Raw genomic sequence first — 25,496 nt, 5'->3', positions numbered from 1 at the left:
GGTGGCACGGTGGTTGAGCCCTGGGCTGCCCGCAGCCTCTGCAGTGCCGGTTCAATCCCTGGCTGCCGGCGAGGGTGCCACATGGCACGCAGACCTCTCCTGCCGCACCTGCTGCTCCCCTCAGCAGTTTGTTTCTTCAGTCTGCCTGTTCTGTTCCCTGCTCTGGCTCTGGTGAATTCTCTCACCCTCCCACGCTTCTGACCATACCCAGTGCTTGTATAAATAAATAAATATTAAAAAAAAGAACAAATACAGCTCTCTTTTCAACAGTGATCAAGTCACACTTAACGGTTACACATAGGGGAAAAAGTGACTTTTTTCCCCAAACGTAGGCCATTCTTTCCACTTGTCATCTAGTTACTTGGAGAAAGATGAGTGGCCACATAATTATTGTACCTGTGGGAAAGATCTTTTTTATGAGGCTGAGCAATAGCCTTCACTTGGAAAGATAGTCAAGAAGTTAATTAGCTTCTATCAAATGTTCAAATGTTCCTCTTCTGAATCATCTTACTCTAATGTTCCATGGTACAGTCTTGTCCCATTATCTAAGATTTTCTTTCTTCACAGGAGCCTATTGATGCTATTTGGGCTTTGTGATGTCACCTTTTCATGATTTGAGCCCATTCTAGTTGACCACTCAAGAAGTCAATCTCTCTTTCTTTTCAGTTTGTCATCCCGGTTGTCTACAAAAAACTATGTTACGTAGTTTCTGAGGTCAGTTAGTTAGACTATGAATGGATGATGGTATTCCTTTATGTTGACAGTGAATCTAGGACATACTTCCTATTTTACTTTCTAATAATTCTGACATATATTTAAAAATATAAACATATACATTTAACATATATTAACATAAATATTTGATATGGTAAGGTAAATTAATATATCATTAATATATCATTTATTCCATCTACCACAACCTCATGAAGCAGGCAGGAGCCCTTTAAGCCCCAAGTGGAATTAATTACTACTCAGGGGAAATTCAATCAAGGATCAGTAGCTTACATGCACCAAGATTATTTTTGGCACAAATTTATTCAGTGCTTGTTGGGTAGTAAAGGTAAAGTCAACGACCCACGTACCCAGATGACCCAAACTAGAATTCAAGGTCTGAGTGCACAGCTGATGGGCTAGTGATTCCACTGATATCTATCTTAGTTCATATACTCAGGGCTAGACAAAGATTTTTTTTTGGTTTTTTTTTTTTTTGGCCTCATGGGAAGAAAGATTGTTAAGATGGCAAAATGGGTGGAATAGTGTTACATCTATTCTCTGGTTGCCTCTGTGGGTGGACTTTGAATTCTCTGTGAAATGCATGGAACCAGGAGCCAAAGGAGCTGTTTGCACAACTCTGGGTTGAATGAGACTGCTCTGGGGCCCAGGTGGCACAGGGGAGGGGGAAGTGACATCTCTCTCTGTTTTTTGGTAGGGAAATGGTAACTTTAGAAGAGTGTCAGGCAGCATTCTTGACAAACTGTGGTGTTCACAGGTGGGACTGACAAGGCCTCTCTCTCTCTCTCTCTCTCTCTCTCTCTCTCTCTCTCTCTCTCTCTCTCTCTCTCTCGCCAGTGGCCTGGGGGTAGTGACCTTGAATAAGGATACTAAAGCAAAAAATGACTGGGTTTGTTCCTGAGCACATGTTTGAAACATTTAGAACACTTTGGGGAGAGGTTGCAAGGGAACAGATCTCTAAATGGGTACTAGGGGCAACCTATCAGTGCAACTGGTTTTTTGTTTTGACTTTTTTTTTTGTTTTTTAGCAAAAAAGCAGTAAGTGGGGTATGATGATGGAGTGTTTTATTGTGATGTATTCACATATCATAGATGATCCTAGCCAAAGGCTGAGAAGTGATCACATGCCAAACAATTCACCCACTTAAAGTGTACATTTGAATGATTTTATAATATTGTGAACATTTTTATTCAACATTGAAGTGAGTTTTAATATCATAATTAGGGTTTTAAAGATTACAGTGTTATAATATTTTTGTATATGATGGAGTTGAGATTTTAACATCTAGCCTGGCTTCACTTGGGCCATATCTCCTCGATGGCTGAAAACTTCCCATGAGCTAGCATCAGTGCTTCATAATAATAACAGCAATAATATAACAACAACAGCTATCAGTAATATCATAAATGCCTATTTATGCTTTAGGCATTGTATGAAGCATAAAGGTTAACCACCTTTCACATATTACATCAAGTGATCTTCACAACAGCCTAAAGAGGTAGGTATTATTACTATCAACCCCATTTTATAAATAAAGATGCTGAGGTTTAGAGAGTTAAGACACTTGACAGTTGAAAGGGGTTGATCCAAGATTTAAACCTATGAATTCCTGCATAAGCTAAAATCAGACACTGCTTGGTGTTATGCTCCCAGGCTGCACCATCTTCTGAAATTTCTATTCCATATAGGCGTTATATATATAATTCCCAGTCATTTATTCAGCAAAGAGAATCAGTGCATCTTAAGTCTGTCAAATTATAAAGATCTGAGATAGTCTTTAAGTAAATCTTACATATGCTCTGTGAAGAATCATCACTAATTAGTATTTTGGCAAATAGGATTCATCTTAAATACCAACTTCACTTCACTGGTCATGCCAGTCAATTGAGTTCTGAGCTCACCTACTGGCAAGCAAAGTTCTCAGAATTGATTGATAATTTCTGGCATGGGTGTTTTAAGGGAGAAGGACAACTTGAAGACCTCATATTGCTCGATCCTAACAGTCTTTCCCAGTCTGAACAGCTAAACTTCCCTGCCTGCTATTCAGTCAAATGTAGTTTTTAAATATCTATGTTTTAATAGAAAGAACCAACTTCTTATAAGGAGATCATTATGTTGGATTGAGGGCCCATCCTACTCTAGTGAATGAGGAAGTTAGGAAATGGATACAGGAACTTAACTAGAATCAGGGGGAAACCCAAGCCCAGGTGTCCTAAGCCCATTTATCCAAATAAAGAAGGAACAATCGGTTGGAACCAGGTACCCCTCCCCAAGCCAAAGTGCACTAAGCGCCATTTATCAATCTGAATAGGGAAAATTGGTTGAAGTCAAGGTGCCCTCAACCCAGTAAAAACTGAATGTTCAGAACACCAACACAGTATCACAGTGCTAAAGCTACAGACCAAAGCTGATTTGACCCAGCTACAGACCAAAGCTGATTTCGAGAAAGCAGGCCAGGAAACCTGGGAGACCCACTAGGCCTCAGTAACCTAGGAAACCTGACGGGCCACAGCCAATCAGCAAGGGACACAACGCCAAGACATCCAATGGCCATAATCCCATTCCTTGCCCACTATACTCATAAACACCTGCTTCTTGCCCCCTAGTGGCTAACAACTTCAGACCCCTCTCTTCTCAGAAACCTCTCCTGTCCTAATTCATGTGTTAATAAATCTCTTGTTTTTTCTGCCTAACTCTGATCTCTACATTGAATTCTTCCCTTGTCAAGACAATGACCTCATCTTAACCAATTACATTAGCAATGGCCTTATTTCCAAATGAGATCTCATTTACCAGTCCCGCAAGTTAGGACTTAAATTTTTTTAAATTAATTTATTTATACAAGCACTGGGTACAGTTAGAAGCATGGGAGGGTGAGAGAATCCACCAGAGCCAGAGTGGGGAGCAGAACAGTCAGACTGACAAAGTACACTGCTGAGGGGAGCAGCGGGTGTGGCAGGAGAGGTCTGCGCGCCATGTGGGACCCTCGCAGGAGGCCAGGGATCGAACCAGAGCTGCAGAGGCTGCGGGCAGCTTCACAGCCCAGTGCTCAACCGCTGCGCCACTGGGGAGGCCGAGGACTTGAATATTTTTGAGGGTTTGGGGGGAAACAGTTCAATCCAAAGCAGTTTCCAGACCGAAGACAGATCTAGCATAAGACTCTCACAGAAATACTAGTTGCTCGTAAACATGAGTGCTTGATAAACAATTAGAAACCACAAGAGGAAAAAAAATCTCTCTGCAATGCCTGCTGAACTCTCAGAAGATCAGAGCTTCTTCCTTTCAGTGTTGGTTCTACAATAAACCATACACATTTGTCTGCCCACAAAAACAGAACCAATTGCATTCCACACAAGTTACATCACCCAGTCCGAGTTTTCCTAAACCAACAGATCCCTTCCTGCCCCAGGAAATAGAAGATTATGAGCATCACTTTACCAGTGAAAACAGAATCCCTGCTGCCCACCGGCATCAAAAATGTATCCCCCTCTGGATTGGTGGAACCTTATTTTCTATGAACACAGCACAAATCAACAACATCATTCGTAGGCATCAACAGTTGCCTTTACCTCAGGATATTCGCTGTGGCTTTCCTTTCTTGGGGTAGAAGATCTGGATCTCTCAAAACTTCCTCTAGTAAATTTAGGACATTCATCTTTAGTTCATTGTTGAGTTCAAAATCCTACAAAATAAAATGAAATCTTTTTAAAATTTAGTTTTGAAGGGTTTAGCTCTGTAACATGTAACAGCATTCCTCATGGAACCTAGATGCTTCTCCCACCCATCCCAGAGATCTTGATTTAATTTGCTTGGGATGGGGCCTGGTTGTTGGTATTTCCAACAGGCTCCTTGGGGAATGAGACTTCTTCAAAGAGATATGTGCCTCTCTTAGCCTAGAACAGTACACTGTTATGCCCATATTTATTTCTACTCATCTTGCAGATACAGAAGGTGATATACATTCTTCAAGGAGCCTTCTTAGTTGACCCAGTGGAGGAAGGAGCTTTACCTTGGTGCCCCTATCATTCCCCCTGTCATAACTAACTGTATTATAGGAGATACTCAAATTATCTGGTTTTCCTCTGGACCATAACTAAGATCGGGCACAGAGGTAACAACAAAGCAAAAAAAGATTTTTGCAAGAATAAAATCTGTCATTTGGGCAGTGACTTGAATGAAGAACTTCAATATAGATATGCTAAAAGTTAAAGAATAAATGATGCCCACAACTGATGGGGCCATGAAAAAAACACACAGGAGTGAGATTTGAGGAACATCCACTGAGCAAAGTTTGGACAATATGGGCATCAAAATGGATGTTGGGGATGTGTAATATCCAACTGAAATAAAAGAACCTGCAAGTCTCTACTGATGTTTACAAATAAATACATGAATAGATACATCCATAAAGAGGGTAGAAGAGAAAATTATTCCTTATAGTGGCTCTCCAACTAATAAATGCAAGGGAATAAAAGAGCTAGGATTATGTACGAGCTGAGAGCATTGTATTAAGTTAGAGTGTCCTGAATTTGGTCATTTTACTGACCTAAGAGTAGGTCCTTGTTTCTTCTGGGGTAGAGGAGAAAACAAACATGATAAACATGTTAACTATTAGCAACTTGAATGTATATCATTTTTTTATCCTCCCGATTTAAAAACTCTCAAGGTAAAAAAAGAATCAAAAGATAAAGCAGCATTTCTCATACTCTTTTATTAAATGTATTCATATAAAACATCCTGAGATTGTTAGGTATTCAAAAGTGAAATGCATGCTTCAAAGTTCTGCTTTCAAGGACCTTATTCTAATAGACTTTATCTTCGTATGTGCAGGCAGAAGTGTTTATTTTCCCTCCTGTATAAAGTTACTTAAACTACATTTTAACTTTAAGTAATTCTGAAGTATTGACATTTCTGATTTTTTTAAACAATTACAGAGAACATTGTTAATTGCAATGAATTCTATAAAAAGGGAACAGCACATCATTACTACATTTAGATTAGAAGCAAAAATGTTCATAATTTCACAAATTGTAGACAGTAGAAAACTCTAATCTAATTTGATTAAGTATTTTTGTGCTCAGTTTGGAGGAGATGTGTGTAACAAATTTTCTCAGTATTTCACTCTCTGACAATCATTACCATTTCTTTGGGAACAGGAGCCAATGGGACCTACAGCAACTCAGATACTATATTTTATCAGTTGTAGGGCTTTAGAAGATTATGTCTTCCTAAAATTTCACCTACTTACTACCCAACAACTTCTTGGCTAATTTTTCTTTTTCAAATGTATGCAAGAAAAGAGAAATATCTCAGTACAGTTTTTTGGTTTTTTTTTATTTGTCCTACCTCCTACCCATTGCAAGGTAAAGAGAATGATATTTGGAAACAGTTCCAATCTCATCTATATATTAATATACTACCACATGTTTGTCAGCCACATGTTTGACTGTTTTCTTAATGAATAGTTGATATTTATTAGACAACTTGGTCCTTCTGTAGCTGTGTTGAGTCTCTAATGATGCAAATAATCTGATTATCATAAATGGATTAGTGTGAAGGACATCAGGCCAGTGTGTCAGTGTGTCGACATAGCTGAGGACTAATTAGTAGTTTAATCAACAAGCATCATTGAGCACCTACTGTGCCCCATACTGGGCTCCACAGGGGGCTTCTAAGACCTCAGGAAGCAAGTTGTTTGAAAGGTCTTGTTAAGGAAAACAGAATGTAATTTTATTATACTCAGCTCTGAGAAGACCATCCTTTGGAATACTTGGTGAAACTACCCAGACACTATTAAATGTGTGCTGAATAGTAATGGAGAATGTTCACTCTACTGATGACGTAGTTGAACATAAAGCAGAATTGCTCACGGTAGCTGAGTGTGAAATGTCAGAATTCTCCCTTGTAATTTTCCTTCACTCTTGCACAGGTTTTTACAATGCTCAAAGTGACTTCTTATATAGGATTTCAGTTCTTCCTCTGCTGACATCTGCTTCCTCTGGTTCTGACAAGGTCAGAACCAAGTTCTCTTTTCATACATTAGCCACTGAGACCAAACAGTTGTGATTATATGAGCTGAGATGAGATGAGATGGTTAAAGAGACGGTAGCATGGGGACCAGTGCACAGGTATTCCGTCTGGCCCCAGTAAGAGTTCTTTACATCTTTACATCAGACTATCATGTACCCAGAAATTACTGCAGAGACTGATGCAGCCAGTCTGGGATGGGGATTGAGATTCTGCTTTTCTACTGCTGATGCTAATGCTGATGGTCCCATGATTTTACACTTGGAGTAGCTCACACTTTACACTCATTGTTCATTAAAATTTTTTCTCGTGTAGAAAACAACTCCTCAATATCTGACTCAAAAATCTGAATCCTTTGCTTTATTACCTACTGTAAAATTTTATTTTTTTAACAATGCATGTAAAAATGCAGACTTGGCCATCGAAAAATTCCTATTAAAAACACAGTCACGATTCAATAAAAAGAAATCTGAAGCAGTTAAAAGACAATTGTCCTGTTTAAATCCAGAATAAATCTGGCTGACAGTCATTTTATAATTATCTAGAACCTAATTTTGGGCTACATTTCCCCAGGCCCTGAAATGGGAAAAGGAGAGTGCTAGATGGTGGCAGAATCTCTCCTTTCAGAGACAGCAATCGGGCGCCCACAAGATGGCGCTCCTGGGTCGTTCGGATCCTAGGGAGTCAGCATCTCCTTTAGGTTGGACCTGGCCTGCTGGTGTGGAGGGTTGTGTGCGGAAGGTTATTATGCAAAGGCTGTGTGCTGAAGCTTCATGCTCCACTTGAGAGAACCTTGAGTGTCTCAACTGGAGCACCCAAGAGTACCTGAGACATTCACTGAGGTTATCACAGAAGCAGCTTATTTAGTTTAGCTTTTGTTTTCCAATTCATGAAGCAGAGGTGAGAAGACAGATTAGAAAAAAGACATCAGCCTGCTTTCACAGAGAGCCCAGAAAATGTGAGACGTTGACATTTCAATCTCTAAAATGAGACCATCGGTCTTAATCTTTTAACAATTATTGAGAACCTCAACATACATGGCTCCAGGGGAGAGGCAGAGCAGTAAAGGAAACATCAACCAAAGAAATGCAGGGACAGAGGCCTGGTTGGGGTGGGGAGACCTAAACACAGATGAAAGTCGGTTAGTGCCCACTTGAGTCTTAGGAGATGGGCTGGGACTGGAAATGCAGATCAGGGAACCACCAGCCAGGAGGAGACAGTGCAAACTGTGTGTCTAGAATGGAGAGTGGCACACAGCAAATGCTGAGGAAGAAAAAAATAAGCAACCAGTGAAATCCTTCTGGAGAGATGTGTAAAATGAAAATACTTGACCAAGATTTTGTTGACTCAGACATTCAGAAATGATTAAAAAAGCCAATGTTTTCCCTAGGTGAGTGAAGAACTCCTGAGCTAATTATCATCTGGTAAGAGTTTGCCACATGCTAGGAGATGGTTTAAATGCTTTATTACATAATTGGTTATATAATAGAGAGAATCTAATCATCTTGTGCAAAGCCACACAGGTAGCAAGTGGCAATTGGAGACCTTGAACCCAGGCAATGTCGGCTGAAGCCTGAGTTTTTAACTGCTATACCACACAAACACTCCAGAGAGAGTGGCGACCAGGGAGTTAGTACTGGTGTCTTGGGCATCAAATATGATGCATTAAATGGTGCTGAATCTGGAACTATTTCCCACCAATACTGACAACTGTTTGAGAATCATCTTGAGACTTGGGTTTCAAGGCCAAATAAACTAGTTTGTATTAATAAGACTAGATCAAGCAACCAAAAAAAAATATGAGGCAGTAAATCAGTCTCCAACACTTTAAATGTAATCCCTATTGATGGCTTAGGCATTTCAGAAATTACATTCATTCTTTCAGGAGAGCAGGGTAATGATTAGTAATATACTACGTCTGGCCAAGTGGACTCTAGGACACCAGGAAAATCTGATTCAATAAACACAATTTGAGGGTAAAGAGAATTATGACAGTAATTTTCTCACTGTAATAAGTACAGTGTATTCCTAGCAGTGGTCATTGCTTTTAAAAGGAAGGTGGAAATACCGCAGAAGTGGTGTAAAAGTACATCAGTAATTTTAAAACCTGGAACAAAGGGCTCATAAATAAGGGGCTTAGGATATACCAGGCTCAAAAATAAGAGTGCAGGGTTTGACTTAATAATATTCGAGAAAAGGAAAAGCATGCTACTGTTTTCTGATTTCTTTGATTACAGAAGATGAAGAAATTAATTTACGTTGAGAGGTAGATTTAGGTTAGCTATGGACCATTTTGTCTAGGGAAACAGATGCAAGGACCTGAATGACCTTCCTAAGATCAATGCAAGTCAACATCAACAGGTCTGGAGTTGTCATTTTAATGAATGACAGACAGCAAGCATCTAAACCAGTGTAGTTTGCAGCTCTTTTGAGGGTGGGGGCCTTTGTTGTGAACTTGAATATTGAGACCGGATCCCAGAGGAGACTGTGCTGGCTAAATAAGCTTGCATGGGAGGCTGTGCACAGCACCTGCTCGGCCTTGTCTACCCACCACCACCCCGATCTGCTGCCTATGCGCCTTTTCTGGGCACCAGGACTCTGAATCAGGGTTTCTCACATTGCAAAAGTGAAAGGTAGGGTTTTTCAGCATTTCCCATCATCGGCTACAAAAATAGTTTAAAAGAATTTTTATTTGTACTACAAAAAGAACAACCCAATTGAAAACAGGGAAAGAGCATTAAGAATGGAATCAAGCCCTAAAAAAGCCATACTATAATAATCTAAACTTTCGGTTATGTGTTCAAAATTATGAATTATTAATTACTCATAAGGTTCTAGAAAATTCAAAGAGGAAGAGAATCTATAGGAAATACATACCTATCGATCACATAGGTTTTTATGCATCAGAAAAAGGCTAGTAACACTAGATATAATTAAATCCCATACTGGGTAAGAAGAAGTAATCCTGGTAGGTCCTTAAAATGAATGAATGGACAAAAGTTCCTGGGAGGGTACAAGACTTTGAGAAAAGTGGTAATAAGTATCCAATTCTTCTAAAACTGGCAGTTTGGGAAATTAATTTAGCAGATGTGAAGTGGGAGGCTACTGGGAGAAGGCACAATGTAAAATGTGGAAGATACGTTAGAACAAAAATAACTGGGAAGAGGCAAATGGCAATGAATGACACCAACTCAGTGAGAAGGAAAAAAGCCATGCATGAAATAATTTGTTCTATCATTTTCTAACGAATGACTGTGCATTTGAATGACTTGCTAAAACAGCCTCTAAACCTGAACAGCTGGGCTTGTGAGAATTTTAAATAATACCCCCGCAACCTTGAAATTAGATAGATCCCAAGTTTATATGTCTCAGTTTCAAAAGAGAATGAGTTAGTTTAAAGCACATTTCTCAAAACAAAGGGTGAAATAAAGTCAAACCAAAAAATTAACCCTTGAAAGCTGACTGTGGAATTCAGGCAACAGAGGTGGGGGAACAAGAGGCGGGGAGGTGGGAGGGAGAAGGGATGAGAACAAGAATAAACCAGAGACATACTACAGAGGGGGAGGAGGGAGTAGGATGAAAACAAGGGGGGTGGGAATTGTATGGGGACTATAACCAAGATGAAAATGCACACATTGTGCAAAAATGAAAAATGATGTAAAAAATACATAAAATTTTAAAAAATTAAAAAAAAGAAGGGGAGGGAGCACAAAGGTCTGTGGAGGTGGACTGTGGGGTCTTTGGTGGTGGGCAACATCTGAAGGGGGAGCTCCTACACTCCCAAAATGCAAAAAAATGATGTAAATAATATTAACTCAATAAAAAGTACTTTTTAAAATGAAAGAAGTACCACAGGGGGTAAAAAGTATTTCTCAGGAAAAAAAAAAGTGGTAATTTTTACAGATTCTGTGTTTTCCATGATTTCTATATAGGTTGCTAATAATATGGATTGTACCTTTCAAGACAATGATGAAGACTAGAGGGAAAAAGAAAGGTTGGGAAGAGTCCGTTTTTAATTCTGGCTTTTAATATTTTTATTAATGCCATATGCCAAAAGAGTACCTTTAGGTAAACTTGAATAAAGACCCCAAGAAGAGTTGTTACTCCTCCTTTAGGCACCACAGTAGTCACTTGCATAGAGTCCATTGAGTCCAGGTAACACTCACACCTCTTCTGCACTCAAGCATCTCAGTCTATGTCCCATCAGTGAGAGGAGGTGGCAGGCACATGCCATGGTCTCCAGCACCATAAGCTGAAACCAACTCTGTGTACCCCAACTGTTCCCCAGCCCCTTACCAAGAGCATACCTGGACTTGCTCGCACTGCTCATCTTGGAACCCAAATGTCTTAGTTAAAATGGATGTCAGTAAAAAGAAGGGAAACCAGAAAAAAAAAATGGCCTAACAATTGACCATAAGTGGAAGCATTGCAGAAATGTCCTACAGGTCAAGAGCTTACTCAGAAGGTGAGGGAGAGATCACCGGGATGAGGAAGGGGCAGGATGTACAAGGATGAGTTTATACCAGAACAATTGGAAGCCAACCATGATTTCCTCACAGATGTCAGGGAAGGTATAAAAGATAAATGAGTGAGTGGGAAGAACTTCCTTTGGCATATCTGGGTCTAAATTTTACCCAACAGCCATGTCAGGAGAAAAGACTGAATACCGGAGCACTCTGGACCACCAATATACACTCCCAGTCCAACAAAGGTCAACAAGTGGAGATTCCCAGGGTGGCCACTCGAACTGGAACTGAGGACCATGCTCTCCCACGTCTGAGCACATCTGAAGTAACAGGCTGCAAAGTATCTGAACTATTTGAACAAAAGCTAACAGGGTGCTTTAGGGATTCGAATGAAAGGTTGCCAAAATACAGTCGTAATAAAGAGATCCTTATTTTCACATCCATCCATTTTCTATTGCAGCAGTGTGGTGCTATTCAACCTAATATTGCTGGATGCACTGATGCCTGCAATGCAGCTATTGGTCAGATGATAGTGCTTTTCCAGCATATTGTAAGATGCATTTGTGGTACTTCTCTCACTTCGATAAGATTCATAAATGAGTTGGGATTCCTGTTTGAAATCATTAGAAAAAAAGGGCTCTGGGCATTGAGAAAAGGGAAGTGGGGCAAATAAGGAAGAAAGGCTAGAGGGTTTTGGAGGGAAGATTTAGAAGAAGGAGGGAAGCTGAGGCAGCTAAACCAGGCCTCTGATTCATAGCATGACTACACGAGTCTGGGCATGAATTTGCACCAACCAAGCTGATATTGGGGGGAAAGTGGAGCAGCATCTGCTCAGCCTGGTCTCTCTCTCAAAGCTACGCTGCATTTCCAAAGCCACTGTGGGCCCCAGAAATTATAAGTCAAGGCCCCAAGTCAAAATGCCAGAGAGGAATGGGATGAATGGTCAAATATGGGAGAAATCTTATTATCATATTCTATTTGCAGATGGCAAAGGTACTTACAAGCAGTTTGCTGAACAAACAGAGAAGAGGGACTAGTCATTTCCAATACATTCAGGATATTTCTCGGAACCTGAGTCATATTGATCCATTTTTATTTAAGATGTATAAGATAAAAATTTTGCATCCTGTATTTAATGTGCTATATTTACTGTTCCATTAAAATTAATACTTAAACTTTCTTATGAGCTTGCTAGTGATCCAACCCATAACCCACCATTTCCAATTAGTGAATTCTGTTCTCACAGGGATTTCAAGGGCCTGGCCCTCTGTGAGCCTATCTGATAGACTGTAATTACCAAAAGCATTGTGGCAGCCCATGCTGACTTCTGAGAATGTAATGAAGTGAAACCAGAATGCCTTGCCTGTTTCTCTACTCATTAGCTAACTCACATTTCATATTTTACATCTGATCTGAGCCACATAGGACCCACCCCCTTTTGTCTCTCTAAAACTCTCTCTGCAGGGCGCTAGCCAGACACAAGTCCGGTACTCTGCCTGTTACCTGCAGTAGGTAGGAAGAGCACACTCATGCTTCAAAGCAATGAGGCAAAAGGGCATTGCTTTGTATTGTGAAATGGGTAAAAATTGAGCAAATTTACACTGAAAATACACAGATAACATATAGGTAGGTGTTCCATCAATGAGAGACAAGGTAAAGTTAAAAAGCCGAATTCATCAAAGTGCATACGGTAAATATCTACTGAATCAGGTTGAGAAAACACCCCCTGACCGGTTATCAGAATGTCTGAGAATAGAGTGCTGGTCACCTCCAGGGTTACCTGCTGCTTACCTCTAGGGGACATCCCTGCAGCTGGCAGCATTGCACTTACAGACAGAGTTCTAGGGAGGATGCTCCTGGATGGCACAGTTCGGTGGCCCTGTTATGGATCCTGTGCCCACAGGTGGGTGCTTTGGGAGCTGAGGGAAGGGGGAATCCTGTATCACCCTCCCCCGCCCCATGTTATGTCATTTGTAGATCTGAAACAGTGGGTATTGGCAATACATGTGCATTTACTTTGATTTGTATGCATACACTCCTATTTTTCCCCTTCTTATGTTCCAATTCAAGTCTTCAAGCTCTAACTTGAAAGAGTCAGGACATGATTTATATGTGTAATGACCTAAAATGTTGACTATTCTCCACCATGTAAAAATATACATTTGTAGAGGCATAAACCTATAATCTCCAAAGATAAAATATTACCAAAGTTGCCTCAATAAACACAATTTGAAAGACAATTAACAACCAAAAAGGTTGATTTTTAAAAAATCCTTGAAAGTCATTCACAAGGGTACTGAGTTACCTGTGCGTGCTTGGAGACCCAGTGACGGAGGACATTCAGCACTCTGTTGGTGGCTGTTCTCCGTATAATAAACTCTTTATCACACGTTCTCTCTGTGTTGTTAAATCCTTAGGAGGAAAAGAAAACACACACATGTTGTAGTTAAAGCCAGACCCCAAGGAGCCAAAAATGGACACTCACTTCAGGACATTCATCAATGAAACTCACAAATCACACATCGTGGCAAGGAGGTATCAGGGGCTTCAGACTGTTGTGAAGCGCTCTGATTACCTCCACTGATTACCTATACTCTCAGCTGTGGCTTCACGGTGTGGTTACAGATGCAGTCAAATAATGTGTGCATATTTACTGAGGACCACAGATTAAAGCCAAAGCTGGTCTATTGACACCTGCACTTATGCCTTGGCATTTTAACCAAGGAGTTTTAACAAACTGAGTCAGCAAATTATAAAAATTTATATTTTTGTCCCAAAGTGATTTTATAACCAATAACATTTTCAGTCTTTACCGATGGATGGGCCCATATTGTGGCCCACTGATGATACATATGCAGGCAAACCTTGTTTGATTGTGCATCACAGTATTTTTGGTTTTTCTACAAATTGAAAGTTTGTGGCAACCCTGCATTGAGCAAGTCTATCGGTGCTTTTTTCCAATAGTACATGTTCACTTTGTGTCTTCATGCCACATTTTAGTAATTCTTATAATATTTCAAACTTATTTCAAACACAACAGAATATAGTATCATATAAATATAATTTTTTATATGCACTGAGAAAACAACACATTCCTGTGAGTTGCTTATGGCAATATTTGCTTTATTGCAGTGGTCTGAAACCACAGTCAGAATATCTCTGAGTATATCTGTACTGTAGTGTGAGCCCATAAACTGAGAAGCAGTATAGCATCATAGTTAAAAATATGAGCTCCTCAGCCAAACTATCCTGGTAAGTTATTTCATGTATCCAGTGGCCAATTCATGTCCTGCATGGGAAAATAAACATACCTATCTTATAAAATATTGACACACACTAAGCATTTAGAATGGTAACTGGAAAATGGGGAGAGTTCCATAAATGTTAGCTGTTATTACACTTTGGTATATTGGTTCAGAGACTTCAAGTCCTTTCTATATCAGCCTATATCTCTATCTTGGTCACAATTTCACTATCAATAAACTATTTTAGTATTTTTTTTTAAAGATTTATTTATTTATTTATACATGCACTGGGTACAGTCAGAAGCGCGGGAGGGTGAGAGAATTCACCAGAGCCAAAGCGAGAAGAAGCAGACAGAAGGAGCAGAGCAGGCAGAAGGACTGAAGTACACTGCTGAGGGGAGCAGCGGGCGGCAGGAGAGGTCTGCGCGCCATGCGGGACCCTCCTCCGGTGGCCGGGGAGCAGCCGGGGATCGAACCGGTGCTGCAGAGGCTGCGCGCAGCTTCGCAGCCCAGCGCTCAATCGCTGCGCCACTGGGTAGGCCCTATTTTAGTATTTTTCTACTGACTTTCTATTTTAAAAGGTTTTGCTTTCCAATCATAATTGACACACTTCCTTTCAAAATTAATTCAAGCCTTACATAACTTCATTGTCAAATTTTCCCTAAAAATTGCCTAAATTCACTAGTTCAATTTCCTCATCTCCTACTCCCTTTATATCCTACTTCGAGCTTCTCATCCCATCCTGCCACCAAAGGAGCACTCATTAAGATCACCAATTACATCCATGTTCCTCTATAAAAATCTCACCTAATGTCACCTGAAAGCAAATTGCTCACATATTTCTATCTACAGATCTCTTCTCCAAGCTCCATATCTATATTTCTAACTTCCTCTTGATATTTTCTTCTTAGGTCTTTTTAATACCTCAAACTCAGTATGTCCAAAAGAAAAACCCATAGCCTTTCCACCAAAATGTGTCCTCTTGAACTGTTACCTATCTCAGCAAAGGAACACTACCACTCAACCAGTTATATAAGTCTGAAATATTGGAGTTATTCTTAATCCATCTCTTTGTTCCTATCTTATTATTTTACCTGCTAAATAAAGCTCAAATCTGTCCATACCTTCCTATTTACAAAGTCAAAGGGCCTCCCTGGTGGCGCAGGCAGTTGAGTTCAGTGCTGTGAAGCTGTCTGCAGCCTCTGCAGTGCCGGTTCCATCCCCGCTGGCCTCGGAGCAACCCACATGGCGGGCAGACCTCTCCTGTCTCGCCCGCTGCTCCCCTCAGCAGTGTATTTCACCAGTCTGCCTGTTCTGTTCCACGCTCTGTCTCTGGTGAATTCTCTCACCCTCCCACGCATCTGGCCTGTACCCAGTTCTTGTATAAATAAAAATAAATCTTTAAAAAAAAATGAGTTACACTTTCAGTAACCCTCATCTAGTCTTCTGCAGTAGCCTCCCAACTGGTTTCCATTGTCATTCTTTCCTCCTCAAATCAGTTCTCTTCTTTGAAGTCAGAAAAATATTTTCAAAGGTCAAATTAGAGGTATTAGTCCCCTATTTAAAACCCATCAATGGCTCTTAGAATAAATACAAAACTCGTCAGGCCTAGAAGGTCTTCCTTGTTTAGTCCCTAGTACTCTCTCAGCCTTCTCTGGAACCAAAATCTCAATATTTCCTCTTTCATCTCAACACCTTTTTTTTTAAGGCTGCATCTTCACCCCAGGACTTTTGCAAACACTGCTCCTTACTTGAAACAATTATTGCTTCTCTAGCTTCTTATTTCACTTCCCCAAATAAACCTTCCCTGGATTGAATTGGACAAATCACTCATTACACATCTCACAATATCTTGCACATTTAGTGCCTGCCATTTGTTATATTTGCAATTTTACATTTATTTATGAAATTACCTGATTAATATCTGTGTCCTCTCTGAAAACAAGGATCAGGTATATTTTTACTGCACATGAGCATATTTTTGGTATACAGCAGATGGTGGACACAATATAGATTTGCTGAATGATGAATAAAAACCTGTATAGTTGAATGTGACATGAATGTAATGAAGATGGAATGACAAAAACAGTCCTCAGAGTTTATGAATGGATTAGGCAAAAAAAAAAAAAAAAAAAAAGGGCAGAGCCCCCTTCTCCATATTCCTCTTTGAATATAGAGAGGCATCTTCCTCCCACTAGTTGACACTATTTGTGGATGATGATATATTTTTGGTAGAAAGGATATCTTGAAAAGAACTTTTACTATTAAAGGCTTAGAAGTTTAGGTAAAATATAATAAACATATTTTCAAATGTATAGCTGAGTTCTCAAGAAAACATAAGAGAGATGTGCAAAACAGAAACAAGCCTTCAACTGAAGCTTGCCGTCCGAAGAGGAGGGGAGGTACCAGTCTTGGTAACAGGAGATATGGGCTGTAAATCCATTCAGTTCAAGAGAAGAAACCTCATGAGTGGGTTTTCATGAGTGCAGGTGAGGTGATGGGAACTGAAACTACCACCTAAGGTTGGGATCCTCAAAAGAACATCCTCTTATTTTAAAAAAGTGGACTAGGAAAGAAATTCTTCAGTCTATTTGAGGGAGTTAATAAACTTGTCTGTCTCAGCCTATATTACAGTGAGGAGTGAAAGAAATCTTTCTGAGAATTAATAACCAAAGGCCTACCTGACATAGATTGGGAGCTCAAATTGAGCCACTACTATGATCTGCCCCTAGAGAAGAGAACTTAAAAAGTGCCTCAGGCTAGTGATAATACAGGGCACCTCCCCAATAAAGCACATACAAACCTCTCTAGAGGGACACACATTCAACTTCAGTTTGTACTAGATTACCACTGAGGAAGAAAAATTCACAATCCAAAATTACAAAACACACAAACTATCCACCATAAATAAGGGTTAGCAGATTCAGGTTTAAGGAACTTCCCACTCTACCCCTCCATTGCCACCCAGAACTTTAGGTACTAGAGTACTAGATAGCTGTGGTTTAAACATCTTAAAACTAGGATGTTTACAAGGACTAGAAGTGGGAATTGAAAACAGAATAATAAAGTATTTTGAAAGTGAGATTTTATAAGATTCACATAAAACTTCTTTTAGTAATAGAATTATTCTTTCAATTATCACTGAAAAATAGACAAGTTAAAATTTAAAACACAGATAAGTTGAATAAACACAAATTAGACCCATTTTAATAAAGAGTAAGCTGGAAAATGCTCTGAAAAATAAATCGGAGAAAATTACCCAAATGCAATACAAAGAGCTAAAGTGATAGAAAACAGGAGTTAAAAAAAAAAGTTTAAAAACCTGGAAGAAAGAATTAGAATTTCAACATTTGTCTAGTAATGTGTCAGAAGAAGAGAAACAAATCAGAGAGAGGCAATATAGGAAAAGGATTTTTCAGATTTAATGAAGGACATGAATCTTCAAGTACAAAAACTGCAATGAATTTCAAGCCTGATAAATAAAATGAAAACCACACTTTCACAAACTGAAATGGCAGAATTCCAAGACAAAAATATCTTTGAAGAAACTTATGAGAATATAAATGTTACCTTAAAAAAAAAAAAAGGCAGAAGAAGAGAATTGGATCTGGGGAAAGAAGGTTAGAAAACATCCATTAATCCAATTAGAAGAGAGGCTTCAATAAGAGTGAAAGCTGCAGAATAATGTTAGCATTTTGCTGGATGAAGCAGAATTTGCCACCCACTTATATAAGTACTTATAACTACGGCTAATCAGAGAGTTGAGATCAGAATAGATGAGAGCACTAGAATGCTAGTGCTATCTGGTGAGGACGGGGCAGAAGAAGGAAATTGAAGTGAAAAATTAAACAAGCAACTTTTAAAAAGCTGTTATTCCTTCAATGTACTCCTTTTGAGAAAAAGTATCTACTTCAACTGATCTATTTGCATCTATATCAGGGTGGGTTGACAGGGGCATTTACCTTGAAAGACAGGCAAAAAAAGTAGAAGAGACTTTCTTCTGTCCTCCAAATTATTTAGTATCTCATATTGAAAGACCATTTAAGAGGTTTTCTTTATTAAATTTTCAATATTTCCATAAATTCAAATCCCAGCCTTTATTACCATTTAGGTTAGGACTTGATTATACTACTTGATGGTTCTTTATAACTTCAAATAGCATGTCACCGAACTGTTATGTGTAGATCATAGTTTGGAAAGTTCACATCTCTTTGCTGCTCAGATATCATCACTTTCTGCCACTTTTAGGGCTCAAATTCTCTTGAAAATTGGCCAATTGAATGATCTTCCATAATTCCCACTCAGCAGCCAGAACAATCCAAGCTAATGATAGAGATGGCCAGAGTAGAGTATTAACTGAGCCTTCCAAGAACATTGAGAACTAGAGAGAGAAATCTCCAAAGACACCTTCCACAGTATCCTCTAAATGACAGGTTCCCCTTAATATGTGTCTAGGATGGATCAGAAGTTACATCTAGGGTCAATTAATTTACACTTTCCATGGCTTGATTTCTTCAGTCATAAAATGTGACAAAGATTGGTACCACAGAAAGTCGTTTTAAGGATTAAAAAATTTCTGTAACAGATATCAGCCCAGGGCACTTAACAAAACAATATTTACTATAATCATGTCCTCAATCATAGTTGACTTCACCCATCCATTCCTTGGGCCCAATGATCCCCATTACAAACTTTTGACCCTATGCTCATTATAAGGATAGGTGAAAATAGTAAAGATTTGGTGGACACCAAGCTCTTCATTTCTTCCTGAAAGCTTTTTCGCTACTTGAAAAACAGATGGAGGTCTTTGATCTTAGAGAGAAATACTCTCTCAATTCTATTTAAAACCATTAACAATTTCACCGGATATATGAACTATGTATCTGGGGGGTTATACCTGCAGCAAAACCTGATAGATCAAGTTTTACAAAAGGGGCAACTGCTTACTTATTAATTGAAATTGCCTAATTGTTCTCTGATGTGCTCAGCTGATATATGCGTTCTTGCTATAATATAGACATGGTTTATGTTCCTGATCAGAGATGCCTGTCTCTCCATTTCTCACATATTTAAAGCCATGTAATTAAAGCAACAATTTTCACAACATGCTGGATCTTCTCCTTATGACAAGCCACTATCTAAATAGGGGACTACTGAGGCAACAATTATTCCTGATTGTGAAGGTGAACTCCATAGCTAGTGGGTGACAATATGCACGTAACTTCATTCTATCCCAGAATCATATATCCACCCCAAGAGTTTCCTGTGCCTTAATTTGAAATAGCAAATCTTTGCAGGGCTTTAAACATCTTACATTTGTCAAGCAAAACCAAACTCTACATATACTAGGAGAGTCTATTTTCTTAATATCACATGTCTGAAATATGATCACCTGAAATTCCTGTCTTTCCAATTTATGCATATTCCTTTTCCATTGTAGGTACTGGTCAAATTGGCCAATTTGGACAACAAAAGCCATCTGGAAAAGTGACAAGAACCACATCACCATACTTGTGAATTTAAGAATGAGATTCAGCTTTATGGTCCCCTCCCTTCCCCCCTCCCCCCAGACACTTGTGAGTCAGTCCACTCCTTAGGGCCACTAGTATCGTGACATCTCTCTCATTAAACTTGACATCTCTCTCATACACCCCTTGGTGAAGGGGTTTTACCTGAAGCATCTTTGTAGGCCCTTTGGTTTTGCACACAGGCATTCAACAGGTATTTTTCTGAACAAAAACTGCATCACTGTCAAAGGGAACTATTTGAAAGTATCTGCAGTGCTATATATCTAAATCAAGATCATTCTTTTACCACCTTACCAATGATGACAACATATTGGAAATATGAGAAGAACATATAAGAAAGCAGTGGGGAGGGAGACAAGAAAGTTGAAACATGAAGAACAGCTGGGAGGAATATTTTCATTTTGTTCTTCAAATGATGTAATACTAAATAAACTTTCACTGCCTACTTTGTAAGAGGCAAGTATAAATAATGGTGAGATAGAATTAAGATTACACATAGATGGATAATGGGTTAGTCCAGTTAGAACTACTGAGGCCAAAGTATAAAAGATAACAAATTCTTGAACATAGTCAACTATTTTAATACTAACAGTAGATCACCAAGAAGTGGTTCAGGGAGCTGTTATTAATGACAACAGAGCATCTTTAAACATTCCTTCTGTCTTACTGAGCAAAGTTAGAATATAATCAAGACAAAGCATAGGGGTAATTTGAATTTCAGTGGTCCATGATGATGTGCTGCCAGTGGGTGGGAGGGGAAATACAAATTAACTATTGATTACTTTGATTGTACTTCTAGAAACTGTTTTCATCCTCAGTACCTAGAATCCTAATCCTAGGTACTTAATAAAATTAGGTTTATTGAAAGAATAAGTCATGATAACTTTAATAGTGGTATCAGTGGGGAAATTAAGAATAATGCTACTTCAGTAATGTGTCACTTGTCACTTTATACAAACAGGATACAATCTGTCAATGTTGCCAATGTTATCCAGTACATATCTTCTGGGGGGGAAAAAACATGCTCAATACAAACCATATAATTGGTTTTTATGTTTCTATGCACTTGGATTACAACTGTGATTCTACTCTTCAGTTGCTGGGATGGAAATATTATTAATATTTATTGTTGCCTGTGCTAGGTATTGTGCTAACACCTTTATCAGTGGTCTAACACTCAATTCTCCCAGCCAAAGACAATAATATCAATTGTCATTTGTCACATATCTATAAAGTCCTCAGTAAAGTACCAAGAATAAGGTGGCTTCTTCAAGAACAACAGCAACCAAGTAGGATAAATGCTGCCATTTTTATGGATAAAGAAATAGAAAATAAAACTGGTTAAGAAACCTGGCAAAGGTCAAAGTGTTAATAAGTGCAAGAACCAGGACTTGAGGTCAGTGCTTTTGTTTTCCAAACTCTCAAAGTGTTTTTCATTTTTTCTCACTTTCTGAATCCAAACTTTACACTTTAAGTTTCTCTTGAAAGTTGGCAAACCAACACTTAAAGCTACAAGAGAAGATGCTATTTGAATATTTTAGGGAAGTAAGCACTTTCCTTTTAACTCTACTTCTAAATTTTGAAATGTGATGAAAACATGGTACCATTAAACAAAGATGTGTTTCATATTGTAATGGATTTTAAACAAAAACCCTTATCTAAGTATCATTTAATTTCTTTTCAAAATGCACTCTCTCCAAATTTATTATGTTTTATCTGTTACCATTATATACACCAATGGTTTTTACACTTCCTGTCATGACCTATTAATGGGGAGTAAAATCAATGTGGTGGGTTGTAACTAACATTAAAAGTACAAAATAGATTAAAAAACTATCTGAGCAGATTGTACATAGTGGGAATATTCTGTAAGGAAATCTTTGTTTCAGTTGTGTGTGTGTGTGTGTGTGTGTGTGTGTGTGTGTGTGTGTGTGTGTGTCTGTCCTGGGTCAAAATATAAAATGTATTTCTTAGAGTTGTTCGTAATAAAAAGTCTGAAAGTGGTTGATATAGACTATCTTATTAGCACTATGTTTAAAAAATCTGCATTAATTTCCCAGAAACCTTGGGCCATTAACCCCATTCTTTAGTCTGAAACATATCTGGAGGAACAAGCAGAGGATAATTCTCCTCTTATTGTTCCCCAGTGCTTCTGTCACCAAATGCTATCCGCACTCTGCACTCAGTCCTCGAGCATGTCCACCTCTGCCTCATTCCTTTGCTCCTGATCTGTTCTTGAGCTGATTGCACAAAGTTTTCATTCCCCTGCGGACATAAGTCTCTCTCACGGCACTTCTACGTCCTCCTACCTGAAAACTCCAGTTTCAACATTTCCCCAAATCCCTCATTTGAAGCTTTTTATGAGACATCTCTATATTAATGACACATTGTGCTTTGTTAAGAAACATAATAATGTAATCAAGATCAAACTTAGGAGTTAATGAGACAATCATGGTTTCAGCTTCTCAGTGGGAAACGTCACTCTTCCTTGTCTCTCCTTAGTTTTTCCCATTCAATCTAAAAGTGCTTTTAACTTCTTGGTAGTTTCTTTTTTCCTTCTTCTGCCATAAACCTATGTTACAAATGGATTATAGCTATTGCCTTTCTCCATCTTTCTTTCTATTCTTCACCCTCTATAATTCAATTTAATTCATTTATCCAGTAAGTATCTTTGAAGCCCCTGGTACTGTAGGAGCTGGATAAACCAAAGAGATGTGTTGTTTGCTCTTTAAGTGAGGAAGAGCTAGTCCCCAAACAAGTAAGTTACCAAAAATGTGTAATTTGAGACTAGGCAAATGCTCAAGGCTGGGAGTTAACCTCCCTCTCAAAGGACATGCCCAGTGGGGCAGTTTCTCAAAGGTGCTATTTGCAACATTACTCAACAGGAATGAACAACGCTGCACAGGTTTATGTTGCTTTGTTTTGTTTTCTTTCCTTTTTTTATGTGTTCTTATCCTTCCATTTTTAAGCTCTTCTCCTTTCTCAGGTTAGCCTGAGATTCTTTTCTAAGCACAATTTACTGTAAAAATGAAGAAAAATATATCCAAAGAAAAACTGCAGCAGTTTCCTTTTTTCATCATTATTTGTGATGAAGAAAAAAACCCATGAAGAATGACAAAAATCAATGATTTTTGCTTTCATCTTTCATGGAAATCAGCAGCTAAACTTGTCAGCTAAATTGTTCTTACGGATTTTTAAAACTGTGTGCTGTTTAGAATCTTACAGGAATGATTACATACTGAGTTTAGAATAAAATGTATTGAGAATCTTTGTGTATTAATTCTTTATAATTTTCACAGTTACATAAGACATATTTCTTATTTCCACAGATGAGGAAACTGAAGCTCAGGGAAGTCCAATTACCACCTAAACTCACAGATGGTAAAAATCAGAGCCAGGAATTATGGCTGGATTTTCCAATACTAACAATTTCTTCCCACTGAAACACACTGCCCAAGTGCTGATACATAGGCCAGCGCATGCCCTGCTTATTGCTGTGTAATCTGGAACCATCACTGCGGTCATTAGCTTTTATGCTGGTATAGAAATGCCACAGAAACACCTTGCCAGCAAATTATGTGACAGTGATTTCTGCCAAAGCGGAATGGGGGTATCTGTGGAGTTGGTGAGAAGAAAGGTCGCAGATTAAGCAAGTGTAAATGACTTCTCAAGAAAATTGCTGAGTTGAGAAGCAAGGAGACAAGGTTATAAAATGAAAGGTGACACAGATTTGTGAGACACAATAACTGGAACCCATTTGAAAACTAAAATACAGCAATCTAAAAAAAAAAAAAATCAAGGTCTATAATGCTCTGAGCAGAATTTCTTGACAGCAAAACCAGTGTGACCCAGAGAGGCCTTTGAAAATACAGGATAAGAAAATGACTATCTGAAAAGGGGAAGGAGAAAGATTTTTCTTTGCATTTGTGAAATTGATAACGGGCGCTTGCAACCTCTTTTTTAGGTAAAATTTAATTTATCCATCTGATGGGGAACAATATTCACATTATTGGCACCTGGTAGACTTTCCCCACAAACCAAAACAATAAAATAGATAGACCTGACTTACAATGGTTTGATTTACGATTTTCTGACTATGATGGTGTGAGAGCAGCGTGCATTTGGTAGAAACCATGGGAGGCTACTGTCTTATTATGCTGGGCAGAAGAAGCAAGCAACAGCTCCTAGTCATCATTTTTGGCTTATGATAGTTTCAACTTATGACAGGTTTAGGATATCACCCCATCAGAAGCCAAGGAATATTTGTACTTTCAAAAACCCTCTGTATTTCTATGGATTTTTTTCACATACATCTAGAAATACTTCCCCATGAAGAAGGGGGTGAGGAAATGAGTGGATGGCTTCTTTTCTAGGTGGGGGCGTGTATAAAGGGCATATAAAGTTATGATAAGCCTGCACCTGTGTATTCAGGTGTGTGTGGAAGTGGGGAGAGGACTCACACAGTAGATGACATTTTTTTTTTTAAAGATTTATTTTTATTTATTTATTTATACAAGCACTGGGTACAGTCAGAAGCGCGGGAGGGTGAGAGAATTCACCAGAGCCAGAGCGGGGAGCAGAGCAGGCAGAAGGACCGAAGTACACTGCTGAGGGGAGCGGCGGGCGGCAGGAGAGGTCTGCGCGCCATGTGGGACCCTCCTCCGGTGGCCAGGGAGCAGCCGGGGATTGAACCGGCGCTGCAGAGGCTGCAGGCAGCTTCGCAACCCGGCGCTCAACCTCTGAGCCACTGGGGAGGCCCTAGATGACATATTTTGAAGACATCGAAGCACAGCATTTTAGGGATAGTTGGGAATGGGTACGAAAACAGATCATTTTCTTTCCTCAATTGTTCACATTTATTCAAAATGGATAAAAGACTTGAATGTAATTCCTGACACCATCAAATATGTAGAAGAAAATAGGCAAAACACTCCATGACATAAACCTCAGAAACATCTTTGAGGATTCTTCCCCAGAAGCAAGGAAAACAAGGGAGAAGATAAACAGCTGGGAATATATCAAACTAACAAACTTCTGTACAGCAAAAGAGACAATAAGCAAAACAAAGAGACATCCTACTGAGTGGGAGAAAATATTTGCACATCATGTGACAGATAAGGGACTGACATCAAAAATCTACAAAGAAGTTAACAAGTCAACAAAAACAAACAACCCCATCAAAAAACCAGCAAAAGAACTAAAAAAAAATTATCTAAAGAAAAAATGCAAATGGCCAACAGGCATATGAAAAAACGTTTAACATCACTAGTTATTAGGCAAACGCAAATCAAAACTACAATGAGACAGCAGCTCACCCCAGTAAGAATGGCCCACATTAAAAAAAAAAAATGGAAACAACAAATTCCAGAGAGGATGTGGAGATAAAGGAATGCTCTTACTCTGCTGGTGGCTGCACTATGGAAAGCTGTGTGGAGGCGCCTCAGAACACAAAAAAATGGATCTACCATATGATCCAACAATGCTACTCCTAGGAATC

The 25,496-nt window shown here is 39.0% G+C and overlaps 1 protein-coding gene across 3 annotated transcripts in view; it reads right to left on the bottom strand.

Moving 5' to 3' along the window:
• Positions 1–25,496, bottom strand: part of RASGRF2 (Ras protein specific guanine nucleotide releasing factor 2) — a 214,533-nt gene that overhangs the window by 20,551 nt on the left and 168,486 nt on the right. For all 3 annotated transcript variants that reach the window (XR_008549249.1, XR_008549250.1, XM_037529979.2), the window contains exons 18-19: positions 13,532–13,638; positions 4,303–4,415 (exon numbers count right to left, since the gene is read on the bottom strand). Coding sequence is in view for 1 of the 3 variants with exons in the window: in XM_037529979.2 (XP_037385876.1) it covers positions 4,303–4,415; positions 13,532–13,638 (220 nt within the window). In the remaining 2 variants the exon portion in view is untranslated. The remainder of the gene's footprint in view (positions 1–4,302; positions 4,416–13,531; positions 13,639–25,496) is intronic.

Source organism: Talpa occidentalis, unplaced genomic scaffold, assembly GCF_014898055.3.
Source record: "Talpa occidentalis isolate TD23 unplaced genomic scaffold, MPIMG_talOcc4v2.1 talOcc4.6, whole genome shotgun sequence".
NCBI lineage: Eukaryota > Metazoa > Chordata > Mammalia > Eulipotyphla > Talpidae > Talpa > Talpa occidentalis.
The sequence above is the reverse complement of the archived record's forward strand: the minus strand, read 5'-3'. Positions and strand labels throughout refer to the sequence as shown.